The 19,189-nt window shown below is 45.6% G+C and overlaps 1 protein-coding gene and 2 non-coding genes across 3 annotated transcripts in view; 1 reads left to right on the plus strand and 2 right to left on the minus strand.

Moving 5' to 3' along the window:
- Nucleotides 1-16,011, minus strand: part of MDM4 (MDM4 regulator of p53) — a 74,407-nt gene extending 58,396 nt beyond the window's left edge. The window contains exons 1-2 of the mRNA XM_040423990.1: nucleotides 15,876-16,011; nucleotides 3,810-3,924 (exon numbers count right to left, since the gene is read on the minus strand). Of these exons, the coding sequence (XP_040279924.1) occupies nucleotides 3,810-3,890 (81 nt within the window). The 5' untranslated portion in view covers nucleotides 3,891-3,924; nucleotides 15,876-16,011. The remainder of the gene's footprint in view (nucleotides 1-3,809; nucleotides 3,925-15,875) is intronic.
- Nucleotides 16,012-16,322: 311 nt separating this feature from the next.
- Nucleotides 16,323-16,395, plus strand: TRNAK-UUU. Its single transcript has one exon. It is a non-coding gene; the product is annotated as a tRNA-Lys (tRNA).
- Nucleotides 16,396-16,666: 271 nt separating this feature from the next.
- Nucleotides 16,667-16,739, minus strand: TRNAK-UUU. Its single transcript has one exon. It is a non-coding gene; the product is annotated as a tRNA-Lys (tRNA).
- Nucleotides 16,740-19,189: the final 2,450 nt, after the last annotated feature.

Consider the following 19,189-nt stretch of genomic DNA (forward strand, 5'->3'; position numbering starts at 1 on the left):
TACCACAAGAGGTGTTAGCAAGGCTATTCGAGACCTGGAATGAGAGGCTGGACACCCCCCCCCCCCCCCAATGCAGCCTTCGGCCCTAAACGTTTTGTAGAATCTCAACCTCTCTGCGTCTATCCCCCGTAGAGACAGAAAGAACACTGGTGGGTTTCCTGTCCCAAGAAGGTCAAAGGGGAACAACCTCCTGTTGTGCTGTCATGAGGGATGAACTGGAAAACAGACATATGCATATTATCAACCCCCTTTACTCATCAATCAGAAAACATACTTGCTCTCTGTCACATATGAAGGAGTGAGAAGATGAGCACTTGCTTTTCTAATCACCCCTCTGTGCCCCGGCATCTGGATCACTGCAACAAATACATTGAAAAATAAATATAATAATCTAATAAATAAAGTTTACATTTGACACTGTCCCTATGCTGTGCACGCCCAATCTACAGAGTAAAATATACAGGCCATTACACACTGCAGTAAAAGCAATTACAACCACCACTAGAGGAATATTTAATATCATTCTGACAGAAAATATTTTTCAGACAGAAAAGACATTCACTTTGTCGCCATCAGTGATCATTTTCAATTACCGTAGTTTTTTTACTCACAGTATTTGAACGCTTTTCAAACAGATGTAATGGGGGGAGGGGGTGTTGCATAAATTTTATGGATGCAACACCATGACCTCCTATTTTTCATTAAAACTTAGGTATGGTGCTCTTATTGTGCATTGGGTTCATCATTTTGTTTTCCGTTCCTCTGATCTGTCAGAAGGGGGAGGGAAAAAAAAAGAAACACGGATCCGTTATTTTGAGAATCAGTTTTGCTCAGTTATTAGTTTGCATTAAAAATAACAGAACTGAGCAGAAGAACGGAAGACAAAACTGTGATGTAAATGCACTCCAACTCATTTTCTGGTGAACTGCAGGAGGTTCAGGTGTTGGGTCTATAATACGGGAGTAATAAAGCACAGATATTATACCTGTCTAAGGCCAGACACAGATGTGAATGCCGTAAACTTGCAGGGTGTGTCAGTGAGAGGTCCCATTCTGACCTCTGCTCCTCTGACAGGATCGCAAAGCATCATACTGATTTATAATGCATTATGTCAGTGTAAGGCTTATTGCACACGACAGTATATTTTCACGGTCCGCAAAACGGGGTCCCGTTTTTCCGTGATCCGTGACCGTTTTTTCGTCCGTGGGTCTTCCTTGATTTTTGGAGGATCCTCGGACATGAAAAAAAAGTCGTTTTGGTGTCCGCCTGGCCGTGCGGAGCCAAACGGATCCGTCCTGAATTACAATGCAAGTCAATGGGGACGGATCCGTTTGACGTTGACACAATATGGTGCCATTTCAAACGGATCCGTCCCCATTGACTTTCAATGTAAAGTCTGGAGTCCCTTTTATACCATAGGATCAGAGTTTTCTCCAATCCGATGGTATATTTTAACTTGAAGCGTCCCCATCACCATGGGAACGCCTCTATGTTAGAATATACTGTCGGATATGAGTTAGATCGTGAAACCTCATTTCCGACAGTATATTCTAACACAGAGGCGTTCCCATGGTGATGGGGACGCTTCTAGTTAGAATATACTACAAACTGTGTACATGACTGCCCCCTGCTGCCTAGCAGTATCCGATCCCAGTTTGAATATCATTGGTGGCCAGTGCGGCCCCCCCCCCCTTCCTCCCTCTATTGTAATAATTCGTTGGTGGCACAGTGTGCGCCCCCCCCCCCCCCTTCCTCCCTCTATTGTAATAAATCGTTGGTGGCACAGTGTGCGCCCCCCCCCCCCCCTTCCTCCCTCTATTGTAATAAATCGTTGGTGGCACAGTGTGCGCCCATCGGCCCCCCCCTCCCTCTATAGCATTAACAACATTGGTGGCCAGTGTGCGGCCTCCCATCTCCCCCCCGATCATTGGTGGCAGCGGGTTACTAGCAATAGTACAATAGTAAAAGATTCATACTTACCCTGGGAGCTGCGATGTCTGTGTCCGGCCGGGAGCTCCTCCTACTGGTAAGTGACAGTTCATTTAGCAATGCGCCGCACAGACCCTGTCACTTACCAGTAGGTGGAGCTCCCGGCCGGACACGAATATCGCAGCAGCCACCAGCAGGTAAGTATGAATCTTCTACTATTGTACTATTGCTACCAATGATGGGGGGGGGGGGGGGGGGGGAGGAGATGGGAGGCCGCACACTGGCCAACAATGTTGTTAATGCTATAGAGGGAGTGGGGGCCGATGGGGGGCGCAACCAACCAACGATTTATTACAATAGAGGGAGGAAGGGCGCACACTGTGCCACCAACGAATAATTACAATAGGGGGGGGGGGGCACTGGCCACCAATGATATTCAAACTGGGGGGGGGGGGGGGAGGGTCTGCCCCCCTGCTGCCTGGCAGCCCTGATCTCTTACAGGGGGATATGATAGTACAATTAACCCATTCAGGGGCCGCACCTGAAGGGGTTTATTGTGCTGATCACGGCCCCCTGTAAGAGATCGGGTGCTGCCAGGCAGCAGGGGGCAGTCTTGTACACAGTTTGTAGTGTATTCTAACTAGAACGCTTCTGTGTTAGAATACTGTCGGTTCTGAGTTTTCACGAAGTGAAAACTCAGCTATAAAAAAGCTTTTATGCAGACGGATCTTCGGATCCGTCTGTATAAAAAGTAACCTACGGCCACGGATCACGGACACTGATGCCAATCTTGTGTGCATCCGTGTTCTTTCACGGACCCATTGACTTGAATGGACCCATTGAACAGATGTAAAATCTATATTTTAGGGACCGCGGGGATCAGAAACTGCAGAAAGCGCAGCAGACCGCAGGTCTGAATTGACCTGCGGTTTTCTGCGATCGCCGATACGGGGGGGGGCTGAATGATTTCAGCCGGCATCCCGTTGCGATTAACCCCCGGGGCGCCGTAATCCCGATTTAAAGTTAGGACGTACCGGTACGTCCTGAGTCCTTAAGGACTCAGGAAATAGGGCGTACGCCCTGCGTCCTTAAGGGGTTAATGTGGTTAGGTGAACAGAAAAAGAAAAAAAAAAAAAAAGCTTTTGGAAGGAAAAAAAAACTCAAATGAAAAATTAAATTAGGCCGTGTGCCGAAGGGAATAAACCACTAAGCATTTTAGGAAAAAATAAATAAAGTTTGTCCTTTTTAAAGGACATCTGTCAGCAAGTTTTGTACCTATGAAACTGGCTGACCTGTTACTTGTGCACTTGGCAGCTGAAGGCATCTGTGTCGGTCCCATGTTTATATGTGCCAACATTGCTGAGAATATATGCAAATGAACTTCTCAGAGCAATACAGGCATTGCAATTAGACCTAGAGGCTCTGCTCTCTGCAACTGCCGCTCCCTCTGCACTTTGACTTTAGATTTCAAAGCCAAACATGACGACGTTTATATTGCCTGGCAGTTGCGGAGAGAGCAGAGCCTCTAGGTGTAACAGCAAAACCCCTATTGCTCTGAGAGGCTAATTTGCATATATTTAAACATCATTTTTCTCAGTAATGCGGGCACATATGAACATGGGACCAACACAGATGCTGACCTGTTACATGTGCACTTGGCAGCAGAAGGCCAGTGTCGTAGGTACAAAGCTGCTGACAGATGCATCTCAACTATTCTCATGAAAATATAGAATACTGATTTCGACTTTAAAAATATGAAAAGAAAAGAGAAAAAAAAAAAATACAAAAGTTAAATTTGAAATTGGCCATAATGTTTGTTACATTAAAAACAGACAGTGACGCTTTTCTATGATGCTATTTGACGAGCTGTTCTAACATACCACATTCCCGTCTGTGTCCGGTATGCTATGATTACAGGGGTTTAGTCCCAGCAGCTCCTGCGAGGAGGTAGAAGTTGACATTTTGGCAGTGTCAAAGCTATACGTGAAGGTGTACCTACAAAAGGAGAGAAAAATAAAAATAAACCACAAAGCAAAATCACAAATGAAGCTCCGATAAACCTCCTGAAATGTTCCTGTTAGGGTAGAGATTCTCTTGCCCCAACCAGACCACCAGGAGATCGCTTTATTCTTTACATTCCTGTCCTGTAATAAATAGGATTACAGCCAGACAGCGGATCAGAGGGAGTTCCCTGGGAACGGACCACTGCAGACATAACTGCCACTGGCTGGTGGCCCATAACATGTCATGGCATGCGTGGTTATCTATAGTATTTACAAAGATCATGCCAACTGAGAACTGGAAGAAGTGATACTTATCAAGTGTGGAAAATGGATCAAGAGTAAAGCCAGGACTTATAGGGGTTCTCGGGGAATAATAAATACTTTATTATAAATATAATCTCAAATACCTGTCATTAGTTATGATGGCTCGTTTTGTCTGGGAAGCAATCAGAAGAAACAAAATGGCCGCTGTCCCATTAGTTCACACAAAACCTGTCCTGATCACACAGGAGGACAAGTTACTTCACAACACTGAGCTAAAGAGCTGCCTCATCCTCCTCTCTGATCTGCTCATCAGGGATTACGATTCTGAATACAGATGATAACTTTAGCTGAATGTCTGGGGAATTTAGTTCATGAGAAGACATGAACTACAGAGCAGACGGACAGTACAGACTGTGGTAATGGAGACTGTAAACAAGTGCTGCTGCTCATTAGCCACACCTCACCCTCCTCTCATGTCTCCTCATCATCTCCATTCCCACAGATTCACCTGTACTCTGGATCAGGATTCCTGACAAGCAGAGCAGAGGAGGATGAGGCAGCACTATGGCTCATTGTGGTGAAGTAACTTGTCCTGCTGTGTGATTAGGACAGGTTTTGTGTGTAGGGATAGGACAGCGGCCATTTTATGTCTCCTAATCATTGCTCCCCAGACAAAAAAAGCCATTCTAAGCAATGAAAGGAATTTGTGAATATATTTATTATAAAATAATATTTAAGTATTTTCATTTTTTTAATTCCTGGAGAATATCTATATAGGAGAAAGAACAGCTGCTCGTAAATGCAAAAAATACAGCAATCAATATAGACACATTAAACGCACTGGAGCCAAACTATGTGAGCATCATTACAACATTATTTTCCATCATTTACTTCCCAAGATCATGTGGGTCTACACACCAACCTTCAACTGGGAGAATCAGCTGAAATGCAGCCCCAGCCTGATACAGTGGGACTGTAAGGCCCCTTTCACACAGGCAAGAATTCCGCGCGGGTGCAATGCGTGAGGTGAACGCATTCCACCCGCACTGAATCCAGACCCATTCATTTCTATGGGGCTGTGCAGATGAGCGGTGATTTTCACGTATCACTTGAGCGTTGCGTGAAAAATCGCAGCATGTTCTATATTCAGCGTTTTCACTCAACGCAGGCCCCATAGAAATGAATAGGGCTGCGTGAAAATCGAAAGCATCCGCAAGCAAGTGCAGATGCAGTGCGATTTTCATGCATGGTTGCTAGGAGATTATAGGGATGAGCAACCCCGGACCCCATTAAAGTAAATTCACTGTATTATTTTCCCTTATAACATGGTTATAAGGGAAAATAGCATTCTTAATACAGATTGCTTACTAAAATGTCGATTGAGGGCAAGGATCGACCGATATTCAGGATTTTAAACGTTATCGGCATCTATTTTGCCGATAACGTATGGGGAACACGGTTTGCGCTGCTGACAGCACTCTGTGTTCCCTCAGCAGCACAGGGGAGAAGGAAGAAGTGTCTCCCTCCCCCTGTGCCACTGCCACCAATGAGAGGAGGAAGGACAAGAGGAGGGGAGGGGTTATGGCCACCAATGAAGATAACCCTCTCATTAAAGGGAACCTGTCATCTGGACTTTGTGTATAGAGCTGAGGACATGAGTTGCTAGATGGCCGCTAGCACATCCGCAATACCCAGTCCCCATAGCTCTGTGTGCTTTTATTGTGTAAAAAAACCGATTTGATACATATGCAAATTAACCTGAGACAAGTCCTGTCCCTGACTTCTCACATACAGGACTCATCTCAGGTTAATTTGCAGTATTAACCCCTTAAGGACAGCCTTATTTCACCTTAAGGACCAGGCCATTTTTTGAAAATCTGACCAGTGTCACTTTAAGTGGTGATAACTTTAAAACGCTTTGACTTATCCAGGCAATTCTGAGTGTTTTTTTGTCACATATTGTACTTCATGACACTGGTAAAATGAAGTCAAAATTTATTTATTTTTTTCATAAAAAAATACCTAATTTACCAAATATTTGGAAAAATTAGCAAAATTTCAAAGTTTGTTTCTCTACTTCTGTAATACATAGTAATACCCCCAAAAATTGTGATGACTTTACATTCCCCATATGTCTACTTCATGTTTGAATTATTTTGGGAATGATATTTTATTTTTTGGGGATGTTACAAGGCTTAGAAGCAAGTCTTGAAATTTTTCTGAAATTTACAAAAACCCAATTTTTAGGGACCAGTTCAGGTCTGAAGTCACTTTGTGAGGCTTACATAATAGAATGGGGTCATTTTTGGGCGGTTTCTATAAACTACACCCCTCAAGGTATTCAAAACTGATTTTACAAACGTCGTTAACCCTTTAGGTGTTGCACAAGAGTTAGTGGCATATGGGGATGAAATTTGAATTCATTTTTTTGCCTAATTTTCCATTTTAACCCATTTTTTCCACTAAGAAAGCAAAAAGGTTAACAGCCAAACAAGACTATCTTTATTGCCCTGACTCTGCCGTTTACAGAAACACCCCATATGTGGCCGTAAACTACTGTACGGCCACACAGCGGGGCGTAGAGTGAAATGTGCGCAGTTTGGTTTTTGGAAGGCAGATTTTGCTGGACTGGTTTTTTGACACCATGTCCCATTTGAAGCCCCCCTGATACACCCCTAGAGTAGAAACTCCATAAAAGTGACCCCAACTAAGAAACGACACTCCTCAAGGTATTCAAAACTGATTTTACAAACGTAGTTAACCCTTTAGGTGTTCCACAAGAATTAATGGAAAATAGAGATACAATTTAAAAATTTCACTTTTTTGGCAGATATTCCATTTTAATCATTTGTTTCCAGTTAAAGCAAGGGTTAAACAGCCAAACAAAACTCATTATTTATGGCCCTGATTCTGTAGTTTACAGAAACACCCCATATGTGGTCATTAACTGCTGTACGGGCACACGGCAGGGCGCAGAAGGAATGGAATGTCATACGTTTTTTTTTGAAGGCAGATTTTGCTGGACTGGTTTTTTGACACCATGTCCCATTTGAAGCCCCCCTGATGCACCCCTAGAGTAGAAACTCCAAAAAAGTGGCCCCATTTTAGAAACTACAGGATAGGGTGGCAGTTTTGTTGGTACTAGTTTAGGGTACATATGATTTTTGGTTGCTCTATATTACACTTTTTGTGAGGCAAGGTAACAAGAAATAGCTATTTTGGCACAGTTTTTTTTTTTTTTTTTGTTATTTACAACATTCTTCTGACAGGTTAGATCATGTGGTATTTTTATAGAGCAGGTTGTCACGGACGCGGCGAAACCTAATATGTATACAATTTTTTTATTTATGTAAGTTTCACAATATAATATTTTTGAAAAAAAAAAAAAAGTTTCAGGCTCAATTCACACCTGAGCGTTTTACAGCGCGTTCCTACGCGCTGTAAAACGCTCAACAAGGAGAAACCAATGCTTCCCTATGGGAATGGTTCTCACCTGGGCGTTTTACAGCGCGTACGATCGCGCTGTAAAACGCCCGACGCTCACACAAGTACAGGAGCGTTTTTTTGGGCGCTTGTCGCGCGTTCCCGTACATAGACTTTCGGGAACGCGCGACACTGTGTGCACACTTGTCTCTGTATGCGCGCTTGTAAACGTCCGTACAATCGCGCATACAGAGCGCTCCTTTCAGAACGCTCAGGTGTGAATTGAGCCTTAGTGTCTCCATAGTCTGAGAGCCATAGTTTTTTCAGTTTTTGGTCGATTATCTTAGGTAGGGTCTCATTTTTTGCGGGATGAGGCGACGGTTAGATTGGTACTATTTTGGTGGGCATACGCCTTTTTGATCGCTTACTGTTGTACTTTTTGTGATGTAAGGTGACAAAAAATTATTTAGCACAGTTTTTATTTTATTTTTTACGGTGTTCATCTGAGGGGTTAGGTCATGTCATACGGACGCGGCGATACCCAATAGGTCTACTTTTTACCCATTTTTTTTTACTTTATTTGGGGAAAATGACGTTTTTGTTTATTTTTAATTGAAACCTAATTTTTTAGGGGGCAAACTTAATTTTCTCAACATTTTTTTTTACTTTATTTTTTGTCCCACTTTGGGATTTCAACTTTTGGGGTTCTAATCCCTTTTACAATGCATTCCAATACTTCTGGCATACAGCTTCTGGCCTGTGAGATCCAGGGGGCTGGATCTCACAGGCACATCACAGGAAGGCAGCGGCGATGCCTCAGGAAGGCATCGCGCTGCCTTCCATGCCATCGGGTCCCCCCCTACAGCCGCATGGGGACCCGATGGCACCGCCGCAACAGTGAAAAGCCGCAGGTCTGAATTGACCTGCGGCGATCGCAGAGTAAACAGCTGGGCCCCTATAGAACACTACTAACCTTGTCCGTAATGCATTTAGCCAAGGTGCCTGCTCAATGATTTGAGCAGGCACCGGGTTCCGATCACCGCGCGGCGGTGATCGGAAATACACAGGACATACCCTTACGCCCTGTGTTCTGAACAGGTTAAGGGGTAAAAAAAGATGGGGAGAGCTCCAAGTAGCCGCTTTACAAATCTATGCCAAAGAAGCATCTGCCCTCTGTCCAAGAGGTCGCAATGGCCCTGGTAGAATGATCCCCAAACTCCGTTGGAGGAGACAGGCTAAGGGAAGAATAGGCAAAAGAAATAGCACTCTTAACCCATCTAGCAACAACACTAGTGGAAACTTTGCGGCCCCTACACTTTCCCCGAAACTGGATAAGGAGATTTTCATCTATCCTCCAAGGTGACGTGGAATCTAGGTAAAACACTAGACACCTCCTGACATCTAGGCAATTAAATCCATGGTGATGGACCATGTGATGAGCGCAGTGACATCACCACAGGTCATTTTCCTCAGATGAAGACAGAAGAGAAGCCGGGCTGCGTGAACAAGTGGATTAAGGAGAGTTAATATCTTTTTTATTTTAACCCCTCCAGCCCTATTTTACTAAGCATTCTGTTTTAAGAATGCTATTTTCCCTTATAACCATATTATAAGGGAAAATAATACAAGCTACACAACACCTAACCCAAACCTGAACTTCAGTGAAGAAGTCCGGGTACCACATTCAGTTTTTTATCACGCGCGAGAAAAACTGAACGCAATCCGTCAAAACTGACTGCAATTGCATACCTACTCGCGTGGGTTTGCCGCAATGTACCCGCATCCGGAGACAAAACATGATGCCCGTGTGAAAAGGCCTAATTCTTGGCTTCAGTCCTGTGCTAACCCAGCCACTGCTGATGGGCTGTCCAAATGATTGAGAGAGAAACATTTTTTTCTACCTTGGCTCTTGAGGCGAAAAGGTCCACTGTAGGAATACTTAACTATTTGCAAAAATATTTCTTTGTTCAGAAACCATTCACCCTGTCTTATGGAAACTCGACTGAGGAAGTCCACTGTAACATTCTCCTTCCCCTTCAGATGTAACACTGAAAAAGGAAAAGCATTCTTCTTTCCGCTATGCAAAAGATCTCCTGGCATAGATGTAGGTGGGAAGAGACTCTCGTTCCTCCTTGACAGTTTATGTAGGCCACCACTGTTGAATTGTAAGAATAAAACAATCTTCCTTTTTTTTTTTCCCGAAAGCCATCCTCAGTGCCATCTCTACTGCTTTTAACTCCTTAAAATTGGAGGATGCTTTTCGCGTAATCAGATCCCACCTCCCTTCCAGTATCTGTTCTTGAATGGGCTCCCCAACCCCAAGGGCTGGCGTCAGTGGTAATTATGGTCTGGTCTGGAAATGTCCATGAAACTTCTGCCAATAGATGTTCTGGTACCATCCACCACAACAGAGAGCATCTTGCCTTTGAGGAAAGGTGGAATTTTTGATCTAAATCTTAGGATGTCTGCTTGAAGATCTCTGGAGTGGATCTGTGCATAAGGTACTGCTGGGATTGCTGATGTCATCTGCCCTAGTACCGCCATTGCTCCCCTGAAAGTACACTGGTAGGACACGAAGAGTGACCATATTTGTTCCATAATCGACTCTTTGAGGTGGAAGAAAACTTTTTTGTAAACAAAATCTCAAAAATCTTCAAAAATCTGAATCTCAAAAAAAAAAAAAAAAAAAAAAGCAAACTTAAGGAATCAGATTAGATTTTTTCCAATTGTATTATTCATCCTAGATTTTCTAAAGTAGAGCAGAGGAAGTTCATATCTTTTTCTAGCCCTTCTTTTGACTGAGAAACTATTAAAAAATCATCCAGATAAGGCACCAGAGTAATTCCTGACTGTCTTAAAAAAGCCGCCAACTCCGCTACCACTTTGGTGAAGATTCTTGGAGCTTGCGCTACACCGAGGGGAAGAGCTCTGTAGACCCAGACTGTTCTTAAAAACTTTTGGGAGGAGGAATAGATTAGAACATGGTAATACGCATCCTCCAGATCCAGGCTTGCCATCCAGCAATCCTGGAAGAAGGTTCCCAGTTGTTTTTATCGTCTCCATTCAAAAAAAATTTTGGGACGAACTTTGAGTGAAAAAAAAAAATTACGGACGAGAAATTTACTTTGGCCGGAATCAGTTTTCTATTACACTAAGGCTCCATTCACACGTCCGCAAAATGGGTCCGCATCCGTTCCGCAATTTTGTGGAACGGGTGTGGACCCATTCATTCTCTATGGGGACGGAATGGGTGCGGACAGCACACAGTGTGCTGTCCGCATTTGCGGTGCGCGGCCCCGATTTTGGGTCCGCAGCTTGCGGACAAGAATAGGCATTTCAATAAAGATAAATCCTGACCTGATTCTATGTCTTCGTCTTCCCCAGAAAGATCAGAATCAGAGTCCATGTTATAGGTACGCCTTTCGGACGGCCCCAACTGAAGAATTTAAAAGGAAGACTTAACTTCAAATTGTACCAAGTCTTTAATGCAGGGCTTGACAAATTTCCTTGGAATCTAGGAGCCAGCTAAAAAAGTTAGGAGCCAGGCGGAGCCGCGTCATAAAGCCCCTAGTAGGTGCCCCCATAGTGCCCCCCCCCCCCCACTTCTCCATAGAGCCCCCCCAATAATGCTGTATACCATGTTACATATACCGCCGCTCCGTCCCCGGACCCTATTAACTATAATGGGGACGGGGGTGGAGCTCCGGCGCAGCACGGCAGTTCGCGGTGAGAGGCTGCCGGACTAAAAAGTTGGACTTGCAGTACTTTTAGTCCGGCGGCCTTCCACCATGCACTGCCGTGCTGCGCCGGAGCTCCACCCCCATTATAGTCAATGGGGACAGAGCTGCTGTCCGGCGAAACAGCGGAAGGACGGATCCGACAGGGTGAACAGCCTGCCGGATCCATCCTGCCGCAAGTGTGAAAGTACCCTTAGTTCTATAGCTACTGAATGAGACAGAAGGGATGCCTTTAACATATAGATCTCCTTGAGAAGCCAATTTGATCCTAAAGGGTTAATTCAACCTGTAATCTAAACTCTGTGTCATCTGTCACTTCTCTTATCTCTCTGCTCCTGTCCCTTAATCTTATCACTGCTGCAACAAAAGCATCAGCCGACAGCCTCAGTTCTTTTAACTCAAAGAATCGAATGAGTCTCTAAGTCGGATCTTTAGATTCTTTTAACCTGAGACTCATTCGATTCATTCTAGACTCCCTGTACTTGTGTCAGTGACTCAAACCCAGAGCTGCTAGTGCTTGCCTTGCCTCAGCTCTGATTGGTGGGCGGGGAGGGGAGGGGCTGGCAGAAGCAGTTCCACTCTAGGATCAGATTACACTCCTCCCGAGTCCCTCCCCTCCCTGCTGCCAGCGTCTCTGCTATTGTGTGCTGTGACGGAGCTGCTTCAAACGGAGCTGCCTCCGGACAGAACGGCAGCTCCGCACCCATCGCCCGGGCACCTTTGAAAACGGGCTGACAAATACCCAAGCGCCAGGACTAAATTCCTGGTCGCCATGGTGACCTGGGATTTGTCGAGCCCTGCTTTAATGGTTTTAGATAAGCTATGGGATTCTTTCATGACTGTTATCTAAACAAGCTTGACATAGTGGTTAAGCATATGAAGCTGACAACGCTACTCTACATCCTCCACATTCTTTAGGGAAAGTTATCATTAGGAGAATGTTGCATGTTTGATTAATTTGGCTGGTCCTTAAACCTAACACTTATGTCTAGAGAAGCTACTCCAATTTTCCTACGCCACCCTGCTCCTGGAGTGAGATTGCAACTTATTAAAAAAGTCTCAATGATAAATCTGGAGTGAAACTCATTGACATAGCTTACCTCGCCCATTTTTCCACCCATATTACAAAACTGGAGTGAGTGGTGTACACATGCTAAAAATTATGCGCAAGAGAGTGCAAAAAAAAGTCGCAAAAGCCCCTATTTTGAGACTTTTTGATGCCAGAATTCTGGAGTGAAGGTATGATAAATCAGGGTCTTTATGTTTAGTTTTGCCGGAAGATTTCTTAGGTGTTTTTGCTACATACATAAAGCAAACACCACCCAAATTTATTAGTATAGGATCAATCTTACCAATTGGTAAAATCAAGCTTCCCCACTCCTCAGGTCCAATACCGAGCTGGTGGGCCTCAAGGGTTCGGCGTGTCCGGTGTCACCTGGTTCAGACATGTTTCATGGAGGCTCCAGATCCTGCACAGCACTGTGTGCGCACCAAGGCTGGCTGTCCCCTCCTGCTGCCAACTTATTACACGCCTCGGGTCCTTTTAACACCAGGCCCAAAAAAACGCCTAATCTATGAGACATGTATAGCAAAGAAAAGCAGGCGAGACAGGTGAGCCCTCCCCCCTTCCGGTCAGCGCTGCCGGAAATAGTCTCAATGCGCCGGAAGAAGAAGCCCCAGCGCGCAGCGCGTCGGGAGCACGCTCAGCCATTTTGGAAGTGGGACGCCGGCCACTGCACTACTATGGACCAGGAGCCGCCTGAACACGGCCACAGCAGCTCCCCAATGATGCTTGGGAGGAGGCAGGAAGCAGGACAGACTTAGGCGATGGCTCCCCCAGGAGACTTACGCCACCAGGGATAGGTCCCGTTATGGTGTTGTAAACCTGGACCTAGCCCCCCGTGGTGAGAACAAAAAAATAAAATAAAAAAATGGAACTCCTCAGGTACCTCCTATCCAGAGGACAGGAAACCTGAACTGGGGTTTGGAGGGGGTGTGAACCATTTTATCTCTTCAGGTTTCCTGTCCTGGATGGGAGGTCCTAGTCGCATGGGTGAGGGGAAAAATTATTCCCTTTGAAGTAGTTTAATCATAAATCATCTATATTTATTATGTCATATTTGTAATATGGTAGTAAGATTGGAGGTTTGGACTATTTAGATCCACAGAATCCATGCCTTGCATGTGAACGCACTACTTCTTCACCTCGGAATGAACATGCTCCAGTTATGATGAATTGTTGGATTCTGCACTTTTGCTATAAGAAATCATTGTGAATGATATACCTCTGAGTTGTTGGATCAAGTTGTCTTGAAATACAATTGAATGCACTTTGTGTCTTATGGTTTGTGCTTAAAATAAGGACTGGGAGTATTCTTGGACAAATTTAATGTAGATATCCATCCTCTTGGTCTTGCCTTATATCTTAGGGTCAGCTATCTATCCCGGCCCTGTCAATCTGATGTCCGGGGACGTCCAGGAGGGGAGGCGGCAGCTTAGAACGGAGGAGAGTCACCTCCCCCCTTCAGGTGTACCCAGATGACAGCGGCACATGCTTGGAGATAAAGCGACAAAGGCAGAATAGTGCGACACTTGAAAGGTCTCAAGTCTGGGTCCTAATAAATACCCCTGACCAACAGTACTGCCTAGCATACCCAGGTCTCTCCAGGCCCAATGTAAGATCGGACAGGAGACCCCAGGCTGCTTTAAAAGACATCCGTCAGCGTTTTTGATCCAAGCTAAACTGTTGACAGCACTAGGTAGGGGATTGGGAGAGCAGGACAAACATACCTTTTGGCTTTTATTACCAGCAGTAGTGTGAATATGAAGTTTTATGCTACTAGATTCTGCTCTTGTAAATGCCCAGGGCTGCACTTCAAGGGGAAGTGTCTCTGCATTCAGCTGCTTCACAGTCCCTCCCCTCTGAGTGACAGATATACTATATACAGGTCTTCTGGTTGGCTGCCACAGCTGTCACTCAGAGCAGAGGGGCGGAGCTGTGAGGCAGTTCAATGCAGAGAGCACTTCGCAGTGAAGTGAAATATTTGGCAAAATAAAACTTCCTATTCTCACTACTCCTGATGACAAAGCTCTACGACAGGTGTTTTTACTGCTCTCCCCAATGCTATCAACAGTTTATCATGATTAAAACTGCTGACAGACTCCCTTTAAACCCTTCTTGACACAGCGATTTTCCACTCCCTGCCCTCCTGGAGCCATAACTTATTTTTCCATTCACATAGCCGCATTTTTTTTTGCAGGTCAAGTTGCACTTTCCAAAAGCACCATTTTATCGTATTTTTCATACCATAAGGCCCCTTGCAGACGAGCGTGTCCGGATGCGTTGTGTCTGCAATCAGGGAAAATCGTGCGAGTAGGTACGCAATTGCAGTCAGTTTTGAATGCGATTTCGTTCCGATGTTCAGTTTTTATTTTATTGATTTTCACGCATCCCCATTCATTTCTATGGGGCCTGCGTTGCGTGAAAAACGCTGAATATAGAACATGCTGTGATTTTCACGCAACGCACAAGTGATGTGTGAAAATCACTGCTCATGTACACATCCCCATAGAAATGAATGGGTCACGGATTCAGTGCGGGTGCAATGCGTTCACCTCACGCATTGCACCTGCGCGGAATACTCGCCTTTGTGAAAGGGGCTTAAGGCACACTTTTCCCCCCAAAAGCCAGTGGGAAAATGGCAGTGCGTCTTTGGCTACTTTCACACTAACATTTTTGGCGGATCTGCAAAACCGCTTCTGTTACAATAATACAACCGCATGCATCCGTGACTGATCCATAACGGATGCATCTTGAACACCATTGAAAGTCAATGGGGGACTCATATGTTTTCTATCATGCCAGAGAAAACGGATCCGTCCCCATTGACTTACATTGTGTGCCAGGACGGATCAGTTTGGCTCCGCTTCGTCAGGCGGACAAGCAAAACGCTGCAGGCACCGTAAAGATATATCTGAGGGAATTTGGTTTTTCTTTCTTCAATTTCACCCTATTTGTAATTTTTTTTACGAAGATCGCCCAGTAACAATGACATCCAATATGGAAACCACCACCAGCTTTGCTTCCCAGGTTGCCCTATTGGTAAATCTACGGTAGCACTCGCTGCCCGGGCTCAGACCCGTACGGGAATGACCCGGACAGTCCGGGTTTGTAATCCTGTGCCCGGGTACAAGCCTCGGCTGGGAGTGATGTGCCAACCCTAGGTATATACCACAATTCCACAAGTGTCAGGAAATAGAGCAGGGGTCTGGTGAAACTGCTTTGCTGACTGTCCCACACTGATGGAGGCCAGTGCTCAGGCCTGGCACTTTTCGCGCCTTCGCCACATGGAGCCCTGAGACCCCGCCTGTCAGGGGACATGTGACCTCCCGGCCGCCGCACTACGGGTCAATAGACCGTAGAATATTCTACAGTCACGAGGTCAGGCAGAGCTGCAGAAAATAAAATAAAAACGCAAGCTCGTATCCCGTCCTCTGCAGGCCTCGGGTCACCGCTCACCTTTTAATCGCCCTATGACATGTCGTAAGGCCGTGCGCCGCCTCCCCGGCCACGACTAAGGACAGTTAGCGACAACGTCCCGGGAAATTATCGCTTCCGGTTCACGCACGGCGGTGTGTCTTCCGAAGTTCTCCAATAGCGGTGCGCGGTTCGGAACTGGATACCATAGAGGAGCTGAAGCCGTGGGCTAGACAGGCAGTACGTTCTATACAGTCTGGCTGTGTGATTATAGCGCTAGCCTGCGGCAGCGGTCTAAGAGGTTGCTACAGCTCACCAGCTGCATACTGTGGCCTTTATTTGCAGTTCCATTTATGTATGGAGAAATCATATTATTATGAAAGACCTTTTCCTCCTAGTGACGGGACTGTCTGTTTTAATATGTGGGGGGTTTACCAGGACTGTGTGTTATGGATAAGAGAAGGATTTGGCTGCTGATATTTCCAACGAGCCCGGATAGCTCAGTCGGTAGAGCATCAGACTTTTAATCTGAGGGTCCAGGGTTCAAGTCCCTGTTCGGGCGGCTCGTTACTTTTGAATTTTTTTTCCTCATTTAATTTATGTATCTTTATTATTCTGGCAATTCTGTGTACATCTTGTATTTATATGTGAAGAAGGAGGATGTGTGAGAGCTAATAGATGTACATGCAATGTATGCAGTACATTACAAATGTTGCACGCACTATGTGAGGTACATTATATGTCTGAGGTAAATAGTTGTGTTTTTGTGGATAAAAGGGCCTAATGTAGACTCGGCATAACATTTGTATAAGGTATAATAAAAATCAGAGCGCCGCCCGAACAGGGACTTGAACCCTGGACCCTCAGATTAAAAGTCTGATGCTCTACCGACTGAGCTATCCGGGCGCTCATGGAACTAACAAGTGATTTTCACAGGGTAGTAAGTAATAGGGGAAGAAAATAACGTGTCACAAGGATTGTATATTGTAACTTGCTGATTACTACAAATAGTGCAAAACTTTCCTCAACCCCTTAAAGGGTTTCTACCACCAGAAATACTGTTATGTAGCTGACTGATATAGCGATGCGCTAATGTCAGCACTACATAACAGTATGTTTCTAACATTAGCCCCTGCAGCCGTTTTTGTAAAAAAAGCACTTTTATTATATGCTAATGAGCCTCTAGGTGCTATGTGGGCGTAAAATCAGCACCTAGAGGCTCCGTCCACTCACCCTTTATCCCGTCCAGGTCCCCTGTTCTGCCCGCCCCGCTCCTCTTGATTGATGGCACGGTCCGCCGCATCGCTGCCGAAATGCCTGCGCCGTTCACTTCTGTATTTGGCGCAGGCGCAGTGAGTGAATGATGCACTCCTGGTGCCGGATTCCTCACTGCGTCTGCGCCGACTACGTCACAGTGAGGAAGCCGGCATCAGGAGAGTGACCTTCAGGGTCCATTCACACATCCGTGTGTGTTTTGCGGATCCACGGATCCGCAAAACACGGACAGCGGCAATGTGCGTTCCGCATTTTGCCGACCGCACATTGCCGGCACTAAGAGAATATCCCTATTCTTGTCCGCTATTGCGGACAAGAATAAGACATGTTCTATTTTTTTCAGGATCGGAATTGCGGACCCGGAAGTGCAGGTCCGCAATTCCGATCGGGGCCGCACGTCGTGCAAAATGCGGAATGGAATTGCGGATGTGTGAATGGACACTTACTCACTGCGCCTGCGCCGAATACAGAAGTGAATGGCGCAGGCGCGGGATTTCGTCAGTGATGTTGCGAACCGTGCCATCAATCAAAAGGAGCTGGGCGGGCAGAACAGGGGACCTGGGCTGGATAAAGGGTGAGTGGACGGAGCCTCTAGGTCAGGGATGCTCAACCTGCGGCCCTCCAGCTGTTGCAAAACTACAACTCCCAGAATGCCCTATTAGCTGTAGGCTGTCCAGGGATGCTGGGAATTGTAGTTTGGCAAGAGCTGGAGGGCCGCAGGTTGGGCATCCCTGCTCTAGGTGCTGATTTTACGCCCACACAGCACCTAGAGGCTCATTAGCATATAATAAAAGTGCTTGTTTTACAAAAACGGCTGCAGGGACTAACGTTAGAAACATACTGTTATGTAGTGCTGACATTGGCGCATCGCTACTGTCAGTCAGCTACATAACAGTATTTCTGGTGGTAGAAACCCTTTAAGAACCAGGACAATTTTCATTTTTCCTCCTCCGCTTTCCAAGAACCAAAACCATATTTTTTTTTAATGTTTATTATAGGTAGTCAGGCTCTATTTTTTTTTAATGGCACAAATTAATTTAGGATATCAAAAAAAATCTTTATGGGGTGTAATTGAAACTTCACCAAGGTTTTAGGGGTTTTAGTTTTTCGGTGTTCACTGTGCACTAAAAATGACCTGACGACCTTTTTCTGTGGGTCAGTATGATTATGGCAATACCCTAAAACAAAAAACAAAGTAAAAAGTTTTTAAAAAATACAAATCATCCCCTTTCCTCATAATAAAAATAAATACTAAAAAAATTAAGACCCTCCCAAAATGCCTGAACTAGTAAAATGCCTACGGTGAACACCTACCCCAAAAAATGTAATAAAAAGTGACAAAAAAGTCATACACAATCCAAAATGGTATCAGTAGCTAAGACCTCATGCACACGACCGTGCCGTTTTTTGCAGTCCGCAAACCGCAGATCCGCAGAAAACGGAAGCCGTCCGTGTGCCTTCCGCAATTTGCGGAACGGAACGGGTGGCCCATTGTAGAAATGTCTATTCTTGTCCGCAAAACGGACAAGAATAGGACATGCTATTTTTTTTTGCGGGGCCACAGAACGGTGCAACGGATGCGAACAGCACTCCGTGTGCTGTCCGCATCTATTGCGGCCCCATTGAAGTGAATGGGTCCGCACCCGAGCCGCAAAAAAATGCATCTCGGATGCGGACCACAAAAACGGCCGTGTGCATGAGGCCTAAAAATGAGAGATCACCCCACAGAAAGTGAGCCCTCACACAACTTCGTAGACATAACTATTAAAAAGCGGGGGTGTGGCCTGCACGCTGATGGCGCCGGTCGCATAGCGCGTCTGCTCCGGACTTAACATTTAACAAGCGGCTCACAGCTACTACTCCTGCACCATATCGCAGCTAATAGAAGCCTTATCAGGTGCTCCAACCATGGGGAAGGTCAGAAGGCGTCCTGCCCCAGCTAAACTGACCGAATTCTTCGGTAAAGCGACGCCAGTAGAGCCTGGTCAGATAGGGACACCACCTCCAGCTTGCACGCTGGCCTCTCCGGCGGGAACGCCATTGCCATCTGCGTTTAACTCTGCTGACAAGCGCGGGCCTGA

The sequence above is a fragment of the Bufo bufo genome, chromosome 3, assembly GCF_905171765.1.
Source record: "Bufo bufo chromosome 3, aBufBuf1.1, whole genome shotgun sequence".
In the NCBI taxonomy this organism is placed as follows: Eukaryota; Metazoa; Chordata; class Amphibia; order Anura; family Bufonidae; genus Bufo; species Bufo bufo.